General features: G+C 40.6%; 1 protein-coding gene across 8 annotated transcripts in view; it reads right to left on the reverse strand.

The window, feature by feature from the left end:
- Window positions 1–8,386: 8,386 nt before the first annotated feature.
- dgkza (diacylglycerol kinase, zeta a) overlaps window positions 8,387–24,105 on the reverse strand; it is a 77,792-nt gene continuing 62,073 nt past the window's right edge. For 6 of the 8 annotated variants that reach the window (XM_034124115.1, XM_034124114.1, XM_034124111.1 and 3 more), the window contains 8 exons: window positions 19,763–19,855; window positions 18,907–18,963; window positions 18,257–18,306; window positions 14,916–14,956; window positions 13,863–13,983; window positions 13,108–13,144; window positions 12,694–12,793; window positions 8,387–10,182 (listed from right to left, as the gene is read on the reverse strand). In XM_034124115.1, coding sequence (XP_033980006.1) covers window positions 10,066–10,182; window positions 12,694–12,793; window positions 13,108–13,144; window positions 13,863–13,983; window positions 14,916–14,956; window positions 18,257–18,306; window positions 18,907–18,963; window positions 19,763–19,855 — 616 coding nt within the window. In that variant the 3' untranslated portion in view covers window positions 8,387–10,065. The remainder of the gene's footprint in view (window positions 10,183–12,693; window positions 12,794–13,107; window positions 13,145–13,862; window positions 13,984–14,915; window positions 14,957–18,256; window positions 18,307–18,906; window positions 18,964–19,762; window positions 19,856–24,105) is intronic. The other 2 variants (XM_034124110.1, XM_034124116.1) reach the window with 1 other exon arrangement.

Consider the following 24,105-nt stretch of genomic DNA (forward strand, 5'->3'; position numbering starts at 1 on the left):
AGAGGAGAAGTAGGTCAAGAACTCGTTGTATTAAGACGCTCCGTGGGATAATGTTTGATTAAGCTTTGTGGAGGAGCGTAAGAGCAGTTGGCAGCGTGTCATCGTCCTGATCAAAGACCCCAAAACAACGTCGGAACTCAGGCTTTCATTATTCATGAGGAATTAGCCTGCACTTGTCTATGGGAAAATGAATAGGGATTTCACAGGGATTCATGCAGCAGCACACGTCCGGATGCTTTTCTCTGAGACTCACTCAGGGCAAGTAACGATGTTTATTCCATCGCAGAGCATTCTGCATTATTAGACTCAAACTCCAAACATGAGCACAAAGAGCATATTCTAACTCTTCTCTTACATATGCTTATTGTTACTGGTGGAATGTAACTAAGTACATTTACTCAAACAGCAAGTATTATCTTGACAAACCTGTACTTTACTCTACAGTACTTCCATTGTATGCACTTTATACTTCTACTCTGCTACAATTCAGAGCCTAAATTCTACTTTTTACTCCATAACACTTGTAGTTACTATACATAATATATTTATATAATATTCTTTATATATACTTTGAAAGAGCTTCTGCATACTTTTACTTTTGATACTTTAACTACATTTGGCTCCTGTAATTAATGTAAATGATATTGGTAATTGTGCCGAATTAGTACTTTTACATTTGTACTTTACTTACATTTTGATGCTCATACTTTTGTACTTTTATTTAAGAACAATTTTGAATTCAGTTACTTGGAGTATTTTACGACAATACAGGGACAGAAAAAAAATATTCCTCCTTTTTTAGTGTTGCATATTTTATTCTTAAACAATTGCTAGTGTGATACATTAGAAGTTATCATATGACCATTTACAAAGGGAGAACAAGTGGAATTAATACTGTAAAAGCATGAAATAGATTTGATTGGGGTCCTTCTGAGCTAAATGTTGTGCTTATCATGCTGTCAGGCTGCTTTCGGTAAGGAACCTTAATATATAACACCACCTATTTTTAGATATACAAGTGTGTGTGTGTGTGTGTGTGTGTGTGTGTGTGTGTGTGTGTGTGTGTGTGTGTGTGTGTGTGTGTGTGTGTGTGTGTGTGTGTGAGAGAGAAGGATAGACAGGCAGGGGTAGACAGAGGAGGTGGAAGGAGGACTTTAGCTCGCATCCTTTCCGGGAGTTATTAAAAATAAGAATTGAAAGGTCAGCGTTTCTCCGAGTGAAGCTCCACTGGTGATGTCACTGGAGCGTTCATGCAGGTCGCTTTATTAAAAGTGAATTAGTTATGAATCGCGCTCATAGATGAATAAAACATCAGTATGGCATACTTTTAGGTATGATCCGTGATGAAAAAGACACACGTGGTTAAAATATCATACATATATACCCTGTCTCTCCTGCAGTCAGCATCCTGGGTATTATAGCTCTCTGGAGTTTCAATAAATTCTAAATCATCAGTAAAGTCTACGACTATATTTCGGACAACCTGGTCTCACCAGAATGCGTGACTCCACCACGACTCCTTAACACCGCAGTGCGTGGTGGAGTCACGAACTTTGCTACATTTACGTGTCTGCACCACGCAAACAACCCCAATGTAAGTGAATGAGGCTCCTTTGTCGTGGTGCACACACGCATTTCTACAACGTCCAACATTGAGCTTTTATTCTATAAAACGTTTTTAAAATCTACTTTATAGCTTGTAGTAACTCACGGGAGGCTTCTTTTATTTTATTTGTATTCATAATCACTTTTATTTTTCGTCAGAATGTATTATGGTGCATTAGTTACGAATTTTTGTTCTCAAAAAACAGTGCGTTGTGTGTAATACAACTGTGATTTTTATTAAATTAGTTAGTTTTTAAGGAAGGCCAGAGCTTCAGCTGTGTCAAATAGATTGTTCCCTTTAGTTAACGTTATTTAAAAGATAATTATATTCCTATTTGATCATGTCCCTTTTATTGTATTACGGACGCAGAGAGCAATGTGAGCGTCCATTCCCATTGGATAACGGAGGATTTTACACCCGGAAGTAAGTATTCTCCTTACTGTCGATTGATTTTACAGTGATATCTGCACTACTGATCAACTCAAAAACACCAGATTATCCTTGTTAATTACACAACATTGATTGGTTTAAATTGTGTACAATGCTTTTGTATTTTCCCCTTTCGATTCGGAGAAACAAATATTTTTTCGTAGTGTGTGGATGGCAGAAGACACTACACTACCCACAATCCTCAGCTATGGGACTACACCATGTGCTTAAACGTGTCCTACCCCCCCCCCCCCCCTTAGGTCACAGGCTCCTCCTACAGTGCAACACAATAAAACAGATACACAGACAAAATAGTGCAAGTAAATACAAAAAGAAAAATAGTAAAATAGTAAAAAGTGAAATAGTGCAATAAGAGTCTATATACAAGTGATTGGAATATGATATATTAGATAAATAATTTCTAAGTAGCAGCCAGATGAATGTTATGGATGTTGTTTCTTATATCTTATGGCCTGTGGGATGAAACTGTCCCTGAGTCTGGTGGTTTTAGTCCGGATGCTGCAGTACCGCCTGCCAGACAGCAGCAGACAGAACAGTTTGTGGCTGGGGTGATGGGGGTCTTTTATAATCCTGAGGGCTTTCTTTAAGGTTAACCTGGTATTTTTACTCCACTACATTTATTTTAGTTACTTTACAGATTTGGATTAATGATGTGAAATATAAACAACCCTTAAATCAGACTTTAGTTACACCTGAGTAAAATTCAGTGAATTCAGCCAACAATCAGGCGAGATATTTGGTAGTGGGTGCTTGAGAAGACTAAATATTTATCTGCAGATCCCTATAAAGCATATTCATTACTCGTTATTCTCTACTAATAGTTAATTAAAAACTGTATATAATGGCTATTTTGCACATCCCTTTCAAGATTTCAAGATTTTCTAAGGTTTATTGACATATCATATACACAACTACGGTGTAGTTATGCAATGAATGAAAAACTTGGGTCACAGGTTCCTCAACAGTGCATTACAAGACATCTATCGATATCTGTGTACCTCCACCATTAAACATATTCTGCACATTTCTTATACTATCTACATACATCTTATAAGAGTATAATTAATATGTATAATATCAGTTAAAATAAGTGCTTTAACATAGTTAACATTGCAGGAAAGTTGATTGTCAAGTTCCAAAACAAACCATGCAATATATTAGACGTTAAGTACTTTGTCAGGCTTAATATCTGTAGATACCCCCAAAGCTTTTTTCTTATTTAAAAGAAGACCTTAACCTAAAGTATTCTTTAATGTTTAAATAAAGCCTTATTAGTCTGTTTTGCACATCCTCCTATCAGGCACTAAATTGTTTTATTGTAAGGCAAGGCAAGGCAAGGCAAGTTTATTTATATAGCACCTTTCAACACAAGGTAATTCAAAGTGCTTTACAAAAATGGAAGACATTTTAAAAATGGCATTTAAAATCAGTCATTAAAAAGGAAAGATAATAAAATAAACATTAAAAGAAAAAATACATGGATAAAAGTTAAAAGTTACAGTGCAGTTTAAGATGTGAATAGTTCAATTAAAAGCAGCGGCAAAAAGAAAAGTCTTCAGCCTGGATTTAAAAGTAGTAAGAGTTGCAGCGGACCTGCAGGTTTCTGGGAGTTTGTTCCAGACATTCGGAGCATAATAACTGAATGCTGCTTTACCATGTTTAGTTCTGACTCTGGGGACAGAAAGTTGACCAGTCCCTGAAGACCTGAGGGTTCTGGATGGTTCATAATTTAGCAGTAGGTCAGACATGTATTTTGGGCCTAAACCATTCAAAGCTTTATAAACCAGCAACAATATTTTGAAATCTATTCTTTGACACACAGGAAGCCAGTGTAAAGACTTCAGAACAGGAGTGATGTGATCCACTTTCTTAGTGTTAGTGAGGACTCGAGCAGCGGCGTTCTGAATTAGCTGCAGCTTTCTAATAGATTTTTTAGTGAGGCCTGTAAAGACACCATTGCAGTAGTCGAGTCTACTGAAGATAAAAGCATGGACAAGTTTTTCCAAATCCTGCTGTGACATTAGTCTTTTAATCCTAGATATGTTCTTTAGGTGATAGTAGGCTGATTTAGTAACTGTTTTAATGTGACTGTTGAAACTCAGGTCAGAGTCCATGACTACACCTAGATTTCTGGCTTTATCTGTTGTTTTGAACATTGCAGACTGAAGCTCAGCGCTAACTTTTATACGTTCTGCCTTGGCTCCAAAAACCATTACCTCAGTTTTATCTTTGTTTAATTGGAGAAAGTTCTGACACATCCAGTCATTGATTTGTTCAATGCACTTACTCAGTGTTTGAATTGGAGCATAATCTCCTGGTGAAATTGTTACGTAAATTTGTGTGTCATCGTAGAGATCACTTACAGTATCTTCTTGATATTTTCTATTCTATATTATTTATATCATTGACCTTCCACTTTCCCACTATATTAAGAGTATGTACTGTACTCTTAATATTTAAATGTTTTCATCAAATATAACACATTCAAAAGTGCTTTACAAAAATGAAAGACATTAAGAAAAAGGCATTTTAAAACAGTCATTAAAAAGCAACACAATCTACCTGCATTGCAATTACTCTAAACGTGTAATAACGTGCTTTAACCAGTAGGAGGTGCGGGTTAAAAAGCTGTCAAGTTTACAGTGTTAACAAAATAAAATATACTGCTGTTTCTGGTTTAGTTTACGACGGATATATTCTGTTATTGTTTTGATATTTGTAACACAAAAGCGATGTAAAAAACCCACAGCAACACAGAAAAGATGGTCTTAACATGACCCAGCGGTCTAGTAGTTAATAAAAAACAATAATATCAAAACAAATTATTACTACTAACTTTATTGTGAAATTAAAACAGAACGGTAAAATAATAGTTTCCGGTCTATTCTGAGGCCCGATCTCTGTAGATAAATAAAGAACTACGACAGATGTGCAGAGATGGGGTCGTTACTAAAAAAAAAGTAATATATTACATATTACATATTACTTTAAAAAAAAGTAATATATTACACTACTTCGTTACTCTCTACATAAAGTAACTCGTTACTTTACTCGTTACTTTACTCGTTACTTTACTCGCAGGGCCGGCCAGCCCCTCCCTGCAGGCAGATCACGCAGACTGCTAAAGTTTCAAATGTTCTCTTTAGTTCAGTTTCCATTGTCGCATAAGACTGATCCAGATAGCTCTGACCATGGCTGTCCTCTGTCTCCTGCTATCTGTATTTTGCGCAGTATATCTCTGAACGATGCGATGGTGATTCCACTGTGCAAATGGGCAACATTACCTCTACTATGAAGGATGCTACAAGCCTGTCCATCTCTGCTTTGGTTACCGGTCCTCCAAATTCTTGCGGCGGCGCACTCACAACATCCTCACTCTGGGTTCGGGGGTCCTTAGCTATTAGCTTCACCTTAGCATGTGTTCTTTGCAGGTGTTTGTTGAGGTTTGACGTGGTGTTTACAGCAGTGGATGAAAGACATTAAGAAAAAGGCTGGCTGGCTTCTGGCCTGGACACAGTTTGCACCTCACCGTCACATTCCTGTCTATTCTTCGGACGAACTCAAAATAATGGGCATACCTCCACCCCTCGAAAGTTATCGCTGACTCAGCCATGTTTATGCAGCACTGCACGCGGAGATGTGGACGTGCAAGTCGCGCAGATTACGTACATATAAACCTGCGGCGGAAACCCCTCTTGTCTGTCAGTGTGATTATGACTGATTTTATAAAAGTAACGAAGTAACGCGTGTCGGGGCAATGTTAGTAACTGTAGTGTGATTACTGAATTATAAAAGTAACGCGTTACACTACTCCGTTACCGACAAAAGTAATATTATTACAGTAACGCGTTACACTACTCCGTTACCGACAAAAGTAATATTATTACAGTAACGCGTTACACCCAACTCTGCTGGTGAAGCTGGTATACCAGCATGGCGTTGCTGGTGAAGCTGGTATACCAGCATGGCGTTGCTGGTGAAGCTGGTATAGCAGCATGGTGTTGCTGGTGAAGCTGGTATACCAGCATGGTGTTGCTGGTGAAGCTGGTAAACCAGCATGGTGTTGCTGGTGAAGCTGGTATACCAGCATGGTGTTGCTGGTGAAGCTGGTAAACCAGCATGGTGTTGCTGGTGAAGCTGGTAAACCAGCATGGTGTTGCTGGTGAAGCTGGTAAACCAGCATGGTGTTGCTGGTGAAGCTGGTATACCAGCATGGTGTTGCTGGTGAAGCTGGTAAACCAGCATGGTGTTGCTGGTGAAGCTGGTAAACCAGCATGGTGTTGCTGGTGAAGCTGGTATACCAGCATGGTGTTGCTGGTGAAGCTGGTATACCAGCATGGTGTTGCTGGTGAAGCTGGTAAACCAGCATGGTGTTGCTGGTGAAGCTGGTAAACCAGCATGGTGTTGCTGGTGAAGCTGGTAAACCAGCATGGTGTTGCTGGTGAAGCTGGTATACCAGCATGGTGTTGCTGGTGAAGCTGGTATACCAGCATGGTGTTGCTGGTGAAGCTGGTAAACCAGCATGGCGTTGCTGGTGAAGCTGGTATAGCAGCATGGTGTTGCTGGTGAAGCTGGTAAACCAGCATGGCGTTGCTGGTGAAGCTGGTATACCAGCATGGCGTTGCTGGTGAAGCTGGTAAACCAGCATGGTGTTGCTGGTGAAGCTGGTATACCAGCATGGTGTTGCTGGTGAAGCTGGTAAACCAGCATGGTGTTGCTGGTGAAGCTGGTATACCAGCATGGCGTTGCTGGTGAAGCTGGCATAGCAGCATGGTGTTGCTGGTGAAGCTGGTATAGCAGCAGGGTGTTGCTGGTGAAGCTGGTAAACCAGCATGGCATTGCTGGTGAAGCTGGTATAGCAGCATGGCGTTGCTGGTGAAGCTGGTATAGCAGCATGGTGTTGCTGGTGAAGCTGGTAAACCAGCATGGTGTTGCTGGTGAAGCTGGTATACCAGCATGGTGTTGCTGGTGAAGCTGGTATACCAGCATGGTGTTGCTGGTGAAGCTGGTAAACCAGCATGGTGTTGCTGGTGAAGCTGGTAAACCAGCATGGCGTTGCTGGTGAAGCTGGTAAACCAGCAATGTCTCATTAATGAAGCTGGTCTACCAGCATGTTTATACAGGTATAGTATTGCAGCCAGTATTACTCTTGTGATTAGAAAAAGAATCTCTCAGTTTTCAATAAATAAAAGTTAAAAGGTTTTATTTCCAGTATCAGTTTCAAAATGTCAACTTTTTACTTGTCATTAAAATCCCTTAATGAAATATATTCCTTAGTGTAATATTAATGTTTACTCTTGGTAGTGTCGTGACGGGTCGTTCCCCTCGGAGCTGTGGCTGGGCGTGAGTCGGGAGGCGATCTCTGTGTATAAGAGAGGAGAGCCGTGGCCTCTGGAGGTTTTCCCGTACGAACAGATCCTCTCTTTCGGAGCTCCGCTGGCCAGCGCCTACAAGATCACTGTGGAGGGCCGAGAGCTGGTGTTCGACACGCAAATGGTTCGTAACAACAAGTCAATGGTTTCTTCATGTCGAGATATTATACACACGTGGTCTTTATAGAGAGTGCTACCGAAGCTCTTAAACTATGGGCTGTTTAGGGTTGCTTTTCCTAACACTGATGAGGCTGAAAGTGAGTCGCTCTGGTAGAACAGTAAAAAAAGACTCTCCCAACCTCTGTTACGTTAAGGGAAAAACATCATGTGGTAAAGGAAAGATGTGAAGGAGAATCAGAGTCTGACTGCATTTACACTGGGCGACGTAAACATGATGCTAGGCGGATGTTTAGAAGCGGTGGGGACAGTATAGTTTATCGAAGATTGACTGCGAAAACGCCGTGATCTGCGTCTTCCAAATGATGGTGTTGCATAAATGTCGACAACGATGAGAAATTCATACTAAAATTGGAATTGAGAAAAAAGTGAAGTGAAAGGAAATGGGGTTGCTAACACTCACCTGCTCCCTCCTGTCCACTCATGATGACATCAGGACTACATGCTGTCTCCAGGCTCTGCAGCTCTACCAGAGTCCTGTTGTTAACCAGGAAATGTTGAGTACCCCAAAGTGTTTTGTTTGAAATGTATAGTACAGGTTAGCACATAATACCTTTCAAGCTGATCGAGGTCCTCCGCTTCTCGTCGGGTATTCTTTTCCTCATAATGACCTGCACATTGTCCCTCACATAGCATATGTATATCAGGTAAGAGAAAGTCATAGAAATGTAAAATAAAAAAGGTTAATTGTAAAATATTTTACAAAATATGCTATGGGAAAAAAATGTAAACTCAAAGCATCACAACTGACCTTTAAGGTAAATAAAGACACGAGTCCTTCTCAAATAAACTGCCTTCTTTTATTATCTTCATATTCATCTCAAAAACAAATTATACAAATATCAACACATTTGAAAACAAAATAGAAAATTATATTTTTTAACAATTACACCAATGTGTTTAACAAAAACTGCCATAAACATGAGAGATCAACTGGATTGGCCTCAGATGTTAATAACATAAAAGCTGCTAAACATCAATGCTAGCAGTACAAGCAAGAGCCAATGCTAAGCTAATCTGAAGACACATGTCAATGCTAAAACTCACAGGCCGAACAAAACAGCTCAACTAGTACGGAGAGGATTAGGGCCAGGGGAAGGAATGTTGGGATGTGGGATTCTGAAATTAAAGTAAAAAAAAAAAAAGGCTATTTCTTTCCTCAGAATCCTGAGATTAAGGTCATACCTCAAAAACATTGTTTACTGTTGGTCACGTGTGGCCCTAATCCTCTTCCGTAAACTAGATATTTTTGTTTGCTTTTTATTCCAGAGTTTATTCTATTAAGTGATCACAAAATCTTTAACAACCTTATTACACACAAAGTTAGGACGTCCAAAAATCCCACGATCCTGACAGTGTTGAACTCATCACTATTTCAAATGTCAATGATCTTCATGTAAACAAGCTTTGAAGTTTGGCACGTGGAATAATCAAAATGATCTGATTCTAATACAACGATCTTAATATACATTAACAATATATGTTTTCCTTTTAATCACACACACACACTTGATGTCATTTGACATTCTCAGATATCAAATTCTTCAGCACAGGCACCAGAAAAACATGACATTGATTATTATAAATAATAGTTATCTCTATTAGAAGATGAGATAAGTCAACATCATATATGTACAAAATATTAAAAAAGTCATGCAGGTAAGGTAAGCAGGTTCACAACATATGGAATAATCACACAGCTTTGTTTATCAGCCATGATGGAGCTCAGCGTCAGGGTGCGAGTGAATCATGAAACCTGATGTTTATGAAGCCTTCTGATTGGCTCTGAGCTGAACTCCATCATGCACACATCTTTGGTCCACGGCAAGGTATTTCAAAAGCCAGTGATCGGATATCTATGAAGTGTTTTGACCCCTTGACCTTTGTCTTTGGTCCTTTAACCACCGGGACAACACTCAATTAACATGTTCAATTAACTTTCATCTAGCGCCACATTCACTACACGCAGGATATTTCAGAATCTCACCTTCCTTTTGGTCAGGAATGTGATGCAGTCTCCATGGTTGTGTGGAATAAATGACATTTCCTGAGTGTTGTTCCACCATGACATCACCTCACCTCCTCCTCAGAACTCCACACTATGACTCACATATGGCAGATGATCACTTCTGGTTTCAGGAAGGAGTCTTTTGAATGTGTTTGATATGAAAGAACTTTGAAGAACGAGTCTTTCAAATTGAATGAGTCAGAAAAATTGTCTCTTTTTTTTTCTCGACTTCACAAACACTTTTGATTACTGAGCGTCTCAAAATGAAAAGGAATGACTTCATTTACATCTCCTCTGGTTACCTGCATTACCCCGCTGCGATCGCGTTTGGCACAGCTTCCCTCGCAGTCTGCTGACGAGTCATTTCCTGGAAAGCAGAATGGTATCCCGCCATCAGCGAGCGGCTGTCAGTCTCATGAGGAAGTGTCTTCATCCTGCTCATAAAGGGTCCGTCAGACGGCCGTCTCCTGGTCCTCTCTCTGGATCATCTGGTAGTGCTGTCTGTTCTCCAGGTAGGCGGCCAGCTCAGAGTCCTGAGCCTTCTCAGCCCGGTTCTTCGGAGTCTCGCCCTGACAGAGACACAGAATACACATTATTTGTCTCATTGCTACTTCCTTCTGTTCTTAACTCCACCAGCAGACACACATTTACAGTCTAAGCTCACTCAACAGAGAGAGGCTAGCTTGTCATCAAATGCATCTTCAACTTCTATTATTAAACACTGACAAAACCATAGTTATTATACAGCACTTGGCCACCAACACATTCAGAATGAAGTATCAAATGACTTAATTACTCTTGATGGCCTCGAGATCTGCAGTAAAAAATATTGGCATTATCTTTGACGAAGATTTGTCCTTAAAGCAAGTTTTAGGGACCTTCATCTGTATCACAAAAATCAGACACTTCCTAACTCAGAAAAACTCACTGGCCACGCCCCTCTGAGAAGTGATTGGATAAAAAAACACAATGGTGCTCTAGGAGGAGATTCAGGTGATAAGGTGGGGGGGGTGATTGGCTAATCGTTGCACAAGCCATAAAACATTGTGACATCACAAAGTGGCCAAAATCAGATTTTCAGACAGGTTTTTATATAAATGGATTGTTCCTGAAACTTTCAGAATCTCTTTACACAGAGGGGACACAGGACAAAGTGGATTTTGTGTAATAGGTGCCCTTTAAAGCTAATGAACGAAGTCGTAACTGTAAAATCTGAGCCCAGCAGGAAACACCCCCACAACACATGCTATGCTGCACCCGAGCAAGCCTTTCTCCACGGCAACAGTTGGAGTAGAGTGTGTGTCTTAACACAGTCAGACCTGCTCCGACTGTGGACAGACGAACAACATGCTGGTGGCTAACACGTTAGCTGCAGTGTGAGCTGGGATGAACACTCTGAGTCTCGTTAACAATAAAACAGGCTTTTGTTCCAGACTTATTCCCACGATCCTCCGCTCCCCTCTGTGCCGGAGAGATTGTGCCGTTTCATTAGGCTGCGTGTCTGAAACCTGTGTGATAGAGAGTTTACACACCAGCTGGCTTTTTAATGTCACATTTCTCCATCAATGGAAAAGTGCTGCTGTTAAAGTAGCATTGTCTCCAACTAATAAACACGAGACAATGAGAAAGACTGAATTACAAAAGCTATAAACAATATGTGTCCTTGAGAGAGGACACCCACACACAATCACACTCAGTAAGTGCTGAATCTCATCACAGAGTTTAGAAACACTCTAATTAGTTGAGTCTGTGTGTGTGTGTGTGTGTGTGTCTGTGTGCGTGTGCGTGTGTGTGAATATATCTTTGGGGTTCTACCAAATTTGGAAACATGTACAGATTGAACAGATTTGTTAACGGACATGTCGATGGTCATCTCGTCTAAAGTCATTTCTGTCTCCTTCTCTCTTGTTGTCTGTCTCTCTCTTACTCTCTCTCTCTGTGTCACACTCTCTGCACCCCCCACCCCCCTTTTCTGTGTATCTAGGTCATTGCTGAGTCCAGACAGTTAGGAGCTTTTCTACACTGTTGAAACATCAGTGGAAAACTGCACCAAAATGAAAGATGAAGCATGTTTGAGAGCAGGGGGGGCCGGTGATTCCTGACCATCACACCTGTATGAGCTTGGTGGACATCCCATAGTAGAGCAGTGGCCATTAAATGGAGTCTTATTGTGGCTCTGAAAGCTGCTACTCTTCTGGGAAGGCGTGTGTCTGTCAGAGTGGGTTCCATTAGTCTTGAGGGGCATGTAGGGGGCGGTACATTGGACCAGAAGCCCTGGTTCCAATCTGAGTCCTCACTCCCAAAGGGGTTCAGTAGGGACCAGTGCAGGGTTCTGTAGACCACTCAAGCTCCTCCACAAAGGGCCTACCCCAAGCATTTGTCAGAAAATGTGAAGTGTCCGCCTGGCTTACATGTCTTTGTCTCCTGTAGCATGAAGAAGACCCTTCCCCAGGACTTATAGGCTTAAAGCAAAACCCCAAAACAGCCCCAGTGGCTCAGTCTGTAGGGACTTGGCTTAAGAAATGGAGGGTTGCCAGTTAAAGTCCCAGGACAGACCATGTTGGGAGAGTGGACTGGTGCTTTGAGAGCCAAAGCAAAGCCGACAGGTGCTATAACATTCTCCTGGCATATGAAAAACCCAGATACTAAGAACATAATGAAGCATGATTCAACTCTGTGAATCATGCTTCCACTGCTCCAGATAATACAACTGGTATTTTAAAACAGATTATTATTGTGATTTAATTGTTTCAATCAATTGACTGCACTAGAATTATGTTTCAATAATTCATCTGTTTTGTTATAGAAGTACTGCTATTTCTTTAGGGTTGTATTTGCATTCAAATTTGGATGATATTCGTGACATACAGTATAATGTAATGATTTGTTCAGGAGATGCTAAATCCATCTTTAAAGGCATGCACATACACGTAATGGGTTAGAATTAAGTGGTTCAAAACAACATGGTGGCACATATGAAGAGAGTGCTCTGTACTGTAGATTGACTATGTATTTGACAGTTGAAACTCTGATGTGCATTGAGTGCAGCTGGTAAATGGCGTACTTTCCACACAGCCTACCTGCAGGTCTGTCTTCATCAGCGAGGCTCCTGCTTCCACCAGGTAATGGCAGATGGTCCTGTGGCACAGAGAGGCAGCACGATGCAGAACCGTCTCCCCACTGGTGGTTTAGAGGGGGGGGGGGGGGGGGGGGCAGAGGGGGAGAGCGAGCATGAGAGAACAGCAGCATCTTCTGAGAGTCAGGCCTCCTTGATGATCAGCACCCAGAGCACTGTGTTTGGTTTGTATGTTTATGTATTCTCTTTAAGGTCCACTTGTTGGGATGCCCTGCACATATAGACAGCCAGTGGAACATCTTCAAAGCTACAGTACAAGCTTCACAACATTTTCTCAGCAAAAAGAATAATTGTGATCAAATTTCAAACTCTTTATCATTGGTTTAAAGGCGATAAAGGTTTCCATGACTGTACTCACTGCTGATTTTCTGTGACATCGAGCAGATCACTGGGAGCTGGAAGAGAGAAGGAGATTAGACCACAGCATCACTACTGACAATCTGTTATACACATCATAATCTTTAAACCACTTTATTTAATGCATTTTGTATCCAACAGTGGCATAACACTAATACTCAGTGAAATGGTGGTGAGCAATCACATGGAAATATTTAGGAAAATTAATTGAATGCTATTTTCACCCATGTTTCACTTTTATTAAACCCATATTACACTGTTATGAGACCCATATAACACCAATATTGCACCCATATTACACTATTATCACCCCACTAATATACCAAAATTACAGTTATTACACCCACATTTATACACCCCTATTACATCCATGTTTCACTATTATAACACCCATATTAAACCCATGTTTCAATATTATTTCACTTTTTTTTAGACCCCTGTTAAACCAATATTACACCCACTAAAATGATTCTGTTAATACACCCATTTTGGACACAGCCTGTCAAATGACTGTATCCCCCAGGATGCAGAAACAGTTTTAAAGTGAACTAAAAACAATGAGCAGCATAAGAAGTGGATACTTTAATGCGGTCAAAAGTGAGTAACCTGCCATATTATTCATCATGACCTACGCTTGACTTTAAATGCAGAAAAACACATGTTCTAAAAGTAAAGCTGAATGCAACAGTTCATGGATAAGAATAACTATTTTGTCAAATCGAATCCGATTACAACATAAAGTACATTGTACCGCACCATTGTCCAGGATGTAGCGGACCATCTCCTTGCTTCCTGCAGAGACGGCGTGGTGCAGCAGACTGCAGCCTGTCGCGTCAATCACCGTAAGCTCCGCCCCCTTCAGGTGCAGCTCCTGCAGCTGTGGGTGGAAGAGCGGCTGGATTAGCTTTAAAATGGAAAACAACGTGCAACATTCTGATACAGGGAGGTAGCTTTCCAATCAGCAGAGGTGGACAAATAACTCAGATCTTGTCCTTAAGTACAAGTATAAAAGTCCTTCGATCAAAATGTTACTCAAGTATAAATTGAAAAGTATTAGCATCAAAACATACTTAAAGCACCAAAAGTAGAAGTACTTATTATGAAGATTGGCCCATGCCAGAATAATACAGTGGCAAGAAAAAGTATGTGAACCCTTCTCTGACATTATCCTGCGGGATATCATGATACACTTGAGAATTCATTTTTCTTTTGACAATGGCAAACTGTCCAGGCCCCGAGTCGGCAAAGCAGCCCAAGATCATGATTTGACTGAACATCGCCTTTGGGATGATGTTATCATTTGATATGCAGTGCTTTATTTCTGCCATACGTACAGTAGTGCTGCGAGTTCTTCCCCTATAATTCAACATTAGTTTAATCACACTACCTAACAGTTTCCCAGCAGCGTTGTGCAAATCAACAATTCTTGATCGTAGGTCTATTGAGGACAGATTGTGTTCGTTCATTTTTGTTACTTAGGTGAAGACCATATTTTGGAACAAATGTATACATAAATGCAGGTTGTTCCAAAGGGTTCACTTACTTTTCTTGTCACTGTATATATGATATGTTTTGATTATAACTATTGAAAGTGTTATCAAAGCGGGTAAAGGTGCAGCTGGTTTGAATGACTTTGTATGTGTCATTGTGAATTTACTCTTTTGCCGATACCACCTTGTTCGGAAGTAGTATAATTTCAAGAAGCTAAACAGACATGGAGTTATATGTTAAGTGATAGCAAACACTGTTTTGAGAGACAACATTACATCTGTTGTTATTAATGGTTATTGATTCATTCCATAAACTCACCTTCTTCTCATCCTTGTTCTTCACACACTCGATCAACATCTCTGACAGAGAGACAGACAGAGACAAGATAGTCAATATAAACTCATGTAAATGAAAATGCTAAATACCCCACCAATCTGCAGGCAGAGGTGAATGGAGTAAATCATCTCTCTTTGGCAAAAAGCACATTCTCTGTGTACCAATCAGAATCCAGCACATTTGAATGAGCATCTGATGACAGTTGGTATGTTGTTTGGTCACAGTCAATATAATCTAATCAGAGCACACAGTCCGGATGCTGCAGATTAGCTGCTAGTCGTGCAACATGAATATGTGCTTCTTTAGATTATGTGGTGCACCATTATGTATTTGTTTACAAAAGTTTGATAAATAAATTGTAGCTTACGGGAAACGATGGTGTTATACAACAGTCTTGCATGAACCCTATCTCTAAAGCTCAGGTTCATATTGTGTTCATATTTCTATCAATCTCCACATTCTAATAAAAACAGGTAAATATACAATGTGGCGTTCGCATACAGTTCCAGATAGTGAATTAGACAAAGGTAATAAATGGTGATAATGGAAACCATGTGAAACACAGACTGCAGCCTTATGAGGTGAATGTTTATTAGGTTGACCTCAATACTCGCTCTCACTCCTCTCTCTAAATAGCTGAGTCCTAATCCAGTTATGTGAGGCTTAGAGGGGTGGGGGGGTGGTGGGGTGGGGGAGAAAGAGAGAGACTTCAGAAATCTCTAATAGCGTTTGTGCCTGTAAGACAAACCAAAAACAACACACAAAGCACAAACAGCCAACACACACACACACACACACTGTTAGATGCAAGAATTAAAGTCATTTAGCCCAGGGAAGGAATTAAAATAAAGCAGAGAAAATGAGGGGTCGGTCCAAAGACATGAGGAGGGGAGATTTATGGAAGCAGAGAGGATATGCAAGACCTGCCCCCCCCCCCTTCTTTCTGTCTCTTCAAAGAACCCCTACACACACACACAGCTCCCATAAGGGTCAGACAGGTTGTCTGCATCAAACTGAGGGTTCAATGGAGCAAGTGACACAAGTGTGTGTGTGTGTGTGTGTGTGTGTGTGTGTGTGTGTGTGTATGTGAGAGAGAGAGAGAGAGAGAGAGAGAGAGAGAGAGAGAGAGAGAGAGAGAGAGAGAGAGAGAGAGAGAGAGAGAGAGAGAGAGAGAGAGAGAGAGATTGAGAGAGGAACCATGTCTGCATTAGAATAAGAATAAGAAGAGGTATGCATGTAGCATAAAAAAGAGGTTTGCTCCTTTTTTCTTGAAACAAACTGCATCGGTATCAGACATGGCTTCAGCTGAAATCAAGTATATCTAAAATCAACATTCACACGTGTAAGAGGTGAGAGGGACATCTAAATCAAATAGGTACTGCTTCATATGAACAATATTTTCAAACGTATTTATTTTAGAACATCTGTCAGTACAGTCACACTGAAGGGCTTTCAGTGTAGAGGCTCATTCATCACAGCAGTACAATGTCTTTCAATAAACATGTGAGTACTGTGTAAGGAAATAACTGAACCGATCAACTGAAATATTGTTTTTAGAACTGTTAAGAGATGTATGTTATATAATATTTTATGATTGAAATCTAAAGAAAACGTATAACCTGTGGATTATTTGTGTCTCATACTCAGAGTTTATAACAAAGATACTGTGGGATAGAGACTAACATCATAGAAGGTGTGTGTGTCAAACACAGATGTTCTATGTGCTTCCAGGGGTCACACCCTATTTATTTCGTCTAATATTTTTACTTTGTGAACAACTAATCCATGTGAATGACTCAAATCCTTCATCTTGTTCAAAGTCAAAATAGGTCTAGTTGTTGACACAAGACATGTTACATTGAATCCTCCCAAGATGTTGTACAAATGCACAGAGTTTGATATCCAGGTTTAAAGCCTTTTATATTCAAATGTGAAAACTTGTTGAAACTTACTCCAGCTAGAATGATCCTTTAAAGATGTCATTGAATGCATGTGTATCTTAAGTAGCTGGGATTACTTGCTGGCTCAACATGTGTCTTTGAGAAATAACAGCCTTTCTGTATCAGTGGCTGCTGTTGCATCATGGGACAGATTCCAGACACTTCTTAATCACTGACTGCGAGAACTGGGTTGTGTTCAGCTTAAGTGGCAAAAACACCAAAACTGGAATCCAAAATAAACTGCTGGCAAACTCGGCGCAGAGAGAGAAACCACGGAGACGCTGACAGACAACTCCCAGCATGCAACGAGAGCGCCCAGAGACACAGGTGGAGGAAATATGTGTCAGAGAACAAAAACTGTCTGTCTGGAGACACAGGAGCTGTCCCACTTTTCTTTATATCACACACACACACACACACACACACACACACACACACACACACACACACACACACACACACACACACACACACACACACACACACACACCACACACACACACACACACACACACACACACACACACACACACACACACACACACACACACACACACACACACACACACACACACACACACACACACACACACACACACACACACACACACACACACACACACACACACACACACACACACACACACACACACACACACACACACACACACACACACACACACACACACACACACACACACACACACACACACACACACACACACACACACACTGTAGGTAGTGTGTCCCTGCTGTTACCGCTTGTCTCTAATAGATTCATCTACAGTAAATGACATGTACAGCAGAGGTGGAAGAAGTATTCAGATTCTTTGTTTACTATTGTCAATATACTTCATTACAAATACATTTGAAATCCTACTTAAGTACAAACATTTTATCAGCAAACTGTGTGTATATAATTATATTTATATATGTGACATTTCTATATGATATTGTTGCATCAAGTAGCATTTAACTGTTGTAGACAAACAAAGTTCTCATTGACTTTTTGTAAAATATTTAAATAATTTGACTCTTTTGTGATGACTTAAAGAGTTACTAACTAGTTACATTTTTAGAGATGAATTTTGTAAAAAGTAGCTACTGTAAAGCTGTTTAATAAATGTAATGGAGTACAATAACATTATTTCCCCTTTAAATGTAGTGGAGTATAATTACTAGGTAGCACTAAATAGAAATACTCAAGTAAAGTACAAGTACAGTACTCAGTAAAGGTACATAAGTATTTCCAACCTATGATGTAAACACAGATCTGAACATCGTAGCTGACTGTGTGTGTGTGTGTGTGTGTGTGTGTGTGTGTGTGTGTGTGTGTGTGTGTGTGTGTGTGTGTGTGTGTGTGTGTGTGTGTGTGTGTATTACCTGTTTCTCGCTCCCTCTCAGTCTCGCTTGTCTTCTGGATCTTCTCCTGTCTGGACAAAGAACAGCTGATCAACCACTTCCTGTTCATTGATACATTTGCAGTGCTCAAAAACATGAACACAGGTCTTTTTGACACCTGTGTGTTGTCAGTTTTCATACACTGGTCCTAAACAAACAAGATTTTTTTCAACTGCATCTTTTTCCGTCTGGATTAATAATTAAAGGAACTAATCTGGTGTAAACAAATACAGAAAAATCATGTTAAATACATGTTTTTATAACTAAACAAAAGATGTGATCCACACACACATATTGGACTTTTCAGGGTGCAGGCATCACTGCATGTACTTCCTTTGACGGTGGCATAGTGTTTTAATGAGCGGAGGACTGTTTTGCTTTAATGAGTACCGGTATGTTTTAATGAGCAGCGTCATGTGACAGAAACTCGGCTCAAACTGACAAAATCACAGAGCTGTGAGAACGGGTTGGTGGTGAATGAAAAGTCCACACAGAGACAGTAATGTAATGTCCTCTCTTTGTGTGTTAGCTTTACAGGTTAGTGCTGAGACATTATTCCATGTCCTATGTTAAGAGGTTCATTGTGATGTTCTGTGATTTGTTGATTTAAATGTGTTTGCAGGTGTTCTTACCTCAGTCTTGGTTTGAAATCAGCAGCAGTGGTGTTGGAACGATGGATGCAACCCGCCCTGCAAAACACAAATCAGACACAGAACATATGAGAACATAACGATACATTTACATGTATGAATGTGTCATAAAAGGCTCCTTTGTTTTGCACTTAAAAGGACAGTAGTAGTGTAGAGCCGGCCTTTGCAAAGTGAAATGAGTGCAAACTTTGGGTTACTTCCTGTTGGGAGTAAATACTTGATTCTGTACCTATGTTCGGGGACCACGCCTCCGTACCAGTGACTGTCCCCTGTCTTTTTCATGAAGAATTAAAGAGTAAAACATTTGAGAGAAGTCTCAAGATGCTTCAGTGCTCTAACTGGAAGTGACGATGGCCACATACGCTTTCTGTGGTAACAAATCAATAGACTGCTCTTTAACCAAATGAACAGCAGTAAAGTGGTACGTTACTTAAATAGTCAAATGTATAACCTTTATTTGTATATTGCTGTGTTTACTGTACCAACTGCAACTGCAGCTGGTCTCGTAACTTCTGTTGTGTAGCAAGATGGAGATTGTTGAGTGTGAGAAGGGTTCAATGGTGAAGAGGTTTCTTCATCTGCATGTGTTTTGGCACATTTGTAATTTTATATTTGCATTGTTTCTGAAAGGGATGTTCTCCTGATGGAAGATTTTCTGGGCTGTTGCGCCCAGCAAGCGAGAGAGACAGCATCTGTTTGCTCACCTTTGTTTGCATTAATGCAGGCTTTTTCTTTTCTGGTTAACTTGTCAAATCACCAATTATGTAACCGTTGTTGTACTTGGAGCGTCTTCTTTGCCAACAAAAACGATAAAGTGTGTGTGTCTGAGTGAACTCACCTGCTGAGCTTACTGGCCACAGGTGCAGCGCTGTGTGTCAGAGCTTCAGCTGCAGAGCTGTCACTGTTCACTCGCTGCCTCTGGGAAGAGCTGCTGCAGAACACAGAGAACAACAAAACAAGCTCCTTCAGAAGTAGTTACGACATATTTTCCCTAAAGACATTTCTTTTGGTGAACCTTTTAGGGTATTTAACATCCCTGTCAGGTCATTCAAAGGAAAACACTCTCATCATTTTAAATGTGAGACCCTATGTCAGTTAGTGATGACTGTAAAAACTCTGAGCCACAAGCTTCACTGCAGTCAGGGTATCTGAGGAACGTGGATCCTGTCTTGATAAAGAGTTGAGCACTGAGATAATGAGCATAAGTGACATAACACCAGAAGAAAAGTGTTTTAAGCAGAAGTTATGTGACATTGCTCAGGGTGTTCAATACGTGAAGAAAAAGCAGCGTATAGCAGTATTTCCATTTATGCTACTTTGTTCTTCTTCTCCTCTACAGTTCAGAGGTAAATGTTGTACTTTTCCTCCACTACATGTATTTAATACCTTTAGTTACTTTACAGATGTGGATGAATGATGTGAAATATAATCAAGTGTTAAATCAGACTTTAGTTCCACCTGGAGTAAATCCACAAGCTACCCTGCAGTATACAAAGTCATTCAAACTAGCTGCACCTTTACCAGCTTTGAGAACACTTTCATGATCAATCATTATAAAACATATCATATATATTATTCTGAAATGGACCAATCTGCACATATCTTTGGTACTTTAACTTTATTTTGATGCTAATACTTTTGTACTTTTACTTGAGTAAAATGTTGAATGCAGGACTTTTACTGTAACAGAGTATTCCTACACTCTGGTACTTCAACTGTTACTCAAGTACAAGATCTGGGTACATGGCTCAGGACAGGAGGGCTCTGCTTAAACTGCCCAGAATATCATCTGTACCAAACTACCAAGAATCATCCGAACATCTACCAACAATCTACCCATCGTCCGTGATACCTGTGAGAGGAGGAGCCTAAAGGATATTAAAATCCAATCCCCCTCCCACCACCGCCTGCTCGCGCTGCTGCAGTTGTAGAAGCGTTGCAGAAGTTTCCGGTGCCGTACCAGCAGACAGCAGATCTGTCCTCAGGCTCCTGAACTCATCCTCCACACTCCACCGCAACACAGTGTGAGGACAGTGGACGCCTACAGACTGGCTCTGTCCTGGAGGGGAGCGTGAATGTTAGGTGGTGACGTCAGGAGCTCAATGACTCTCACCCTTTACATGATGTAAAAGTCCTTAAGCAGTGGCACAATGCACCACGACACGCCAACACTTTCTCTCTGTGGCTATCATCTTCACATATTATCCACGTCACATGGAATGACTGACGGCTCATGGACACTATTCCTGGTATATTTCCACTCGTTCTACTGCTACTGCTGAATAGCCAGGATACACAAAGTTCTATCTTAGCTTACGTTGAGATTGAGGACCACAGTTTGCATCCGGCCGCTTGTTTACAATGTTTCTTTAAACAGTTTTCCAGTGTGAGCACCACCTTCTTCCTACTTAGACACGGAGTTTTATAGCCACACTTTAGGCACGGATGGTAAAGAAGACCCTCAGGCTTTATTCAGACTTCATGCACAAGTTACGCTGTTCCTACGTCAGCTACATGCATCTACTGTACATACAAATTCATTGGGAAGTAATGTATGCCACAAACTGTGATATCACCCAGAATTAGTCGAATTCACCAAGTTGTTTTTCTGGAATATCCCTCACTCCACTCTTAAAAACCCTGAGCTGATAGTCTTGTGTCTGCTTAAACAGCTTTGCACCTGATGCTGAAGAGTAAAGTGTGAAGCTATCAGCTCAGAAATCATTTCAAAACAAAATGTTTGGTGTGTGGGAGTCGTTCAGTGTGTTTGTCAGAGAGACAGAGGGATAGGGGGCAGAAGAGAGAGAGGTAATTATAGTGGGAGGAATAACGTTCACCTCTGGCCCTGCGTGGGCAAACTGTGTGTGTGTGTGTGTGTGTGTGTGTGTGTGTGTGTGTCTAAGTACAGCAGATTGGTGTGACTCTGGAGTGCACTGACTGCATTTCTCTCTCCATCCGCTGTTTTTCTGACTCCATCTTCTTCCTAAACCCTCTCGGTCTCCTCTCTCCTCCTCATCCTCCCACTCAGTGCACTCAGCATTGCAAATCAGCCCGCCAACACACATGCACACACACGTGCAAGCGCACTCACGCATAGCCGGGGGGGGAAGTGGTGTAAGGATCAGCAGGTTGTGTTGCTCTGCCTGTACTCACATTGTACCTATTACTTTATGTAGTCCCTCTTTCTGTTCTCTATGCTAATCTTTATTTTGCTTTTTTTTTAAATCCAGCTCAAATTCCTTATCCTTCAAAGTGTTTATAACAGCAGGTTTTCATATAGTCTGTTACAGCAGCTGATAATCACAGTGTTCATGCTCGATAAATCAGATAATTACACTCAGATGACATAAAGAGTAAATAGAGTTCCCGGCTGTAATCCAAACAGCCGCGTCGTTGTTCACGGGGTCATTGACTTTATCCACGCTGGCACTGCCTCGTGTTTACACTATCAACTAGCACTCGTTATGGAAACGGTACAAAAGAGCACAGATATTAAAGAGTAAACACATCACATTATGCTATCAGGAGAACAGATTACATTCGATCATATGTCATTCAGCTGGCTTCTATCCAAAGCCACTCACACACACACTCCTACAGTAGTGTGTGTGTGGGGTTAGGTATCATGATGACCCTGACTAAAGGGGGTGTGATCGAACCATGGACCGTCTGATTGGTAGGACCTATTAATGAGCCATAGATGAACATGTACCTAATTAACATATTTTTATTAATTCAATTACTCATACGCAAATCCATTTACTTCTGCCAGTAAAGGTCTCGTAAAAAATGAAGCATGCCCAAATGTGCAGACATACTTTCTCTCACCACGGGCAAATCTTGCTACAATCTGGCTGTCTGGAAAACATAGCTGCGAAAAGACAACTGGTGTCCTCGAATGACATGAATGAGTGCCAATTCATGATTTAACAGTATCTCTGCTTTAAGGATGTTGTAAAGCCATAATTGGTAATTGTCCTTATACCGTAAAGCCATAAGTTATAGGAGCTGCATCTTGGCGGCATGGTGAGCTTACTAATGCTACAGAAGTCTGAGCTGGTGGGCCGTCTCACCACCAAAACACTGCAACGGTTACAGGCCCATTAACGTTATAAACTAGACATACTATTTCGGTGCTTGGATACATTTGTACTTTTATTTGATGCAACTAAATCCACTTTTCAAAAATTATCCAGGCCATGGAAATTGCATTTAACATTTCAATGGCTTTTCCAGGTTTTTCATGACCGTACAAAACCCAGCACCAACATACATAGATACACCCCCCCCTGCATCCATATTATTCCACCACTGAAAGTATTCCCCAATAAATGCACAATTTATTCCTTCTGTTTATATTTACATAAAACAGCATTTTTTTGGGACTTGTTTTAACAAATGAAAGCATACAGTCTTTAAAGATCCATGCAGTGTAAACCAGTGGGCTTGTAGAGACAGTGATGGGATTTGTTGACATAAAAAAAACCCACATCTTCTTATTCTGCAGAGAGCGCGTAAAGAGCTTCGGGTTTCTGTAGGTGAGTATTTAATCTGTGCATGTGTGTGTAAATATGTTTAAAAGGATTTCATGCGGAGGCAGGGCAAGCAGGAGAATGTGTTAACCAAGGACACACACACACAGCAAATATTATAGTAACACTTGGCAGGAGAAGGCACTGGAGAAATGCAGATGGAAATATTATTCATGCATTTATATAAACACAGAGAATTATGCAGTTGTTGCTCATGCACGCTTTGCCCTCTAACAGGCTCCACAGGCTTAACAGATAAACCTGTGGAGCAGCACAGCTACATTAGCATGTACCTGATCAACCAATCAGAGAGAGCCTTCCACAGCATTCAGATATACTGTATATGGGTGTCATGATGCAACCTGACATCCACTCTCTGACTGAAACAAACACAATATTGCCTTATGATGCTTCTCAGTTTTACGTTGAACCGACTTTAGAACAATTCAAATGAAGCAAAAATGTGTGAAAATGGGATTAAAAAATGTGTTTATTTCAGTATATACTGGTGTTTTAGTATTAATAAAGACACTAATGATTAAAACCACCGGATTGCACCAGATTCCGCTGAATGCACACACTCACACACACAGTGGGTAAAGGGAAGCTGCTCTCAGAGGACGTGTTAGTGTACAGTAGTTTGAGTGTT

The sequence above is a fragment of the Trematomus bernacchii genome, unplaced genomic scaffold (genome assembly GCF_902827165.1).
Source record: "Trematomus bernacchii unplaced genomic scaffold, fTreBer1.1, whole genome shotgun sequence".
NCBI classification, from domain to species: domain Eukaryota; kingdom Metazoa; phylum Chordata; class Actinopteri; order Perciformes; family Nototheniidae; genus Trematomus; species Trematomus bernacchii.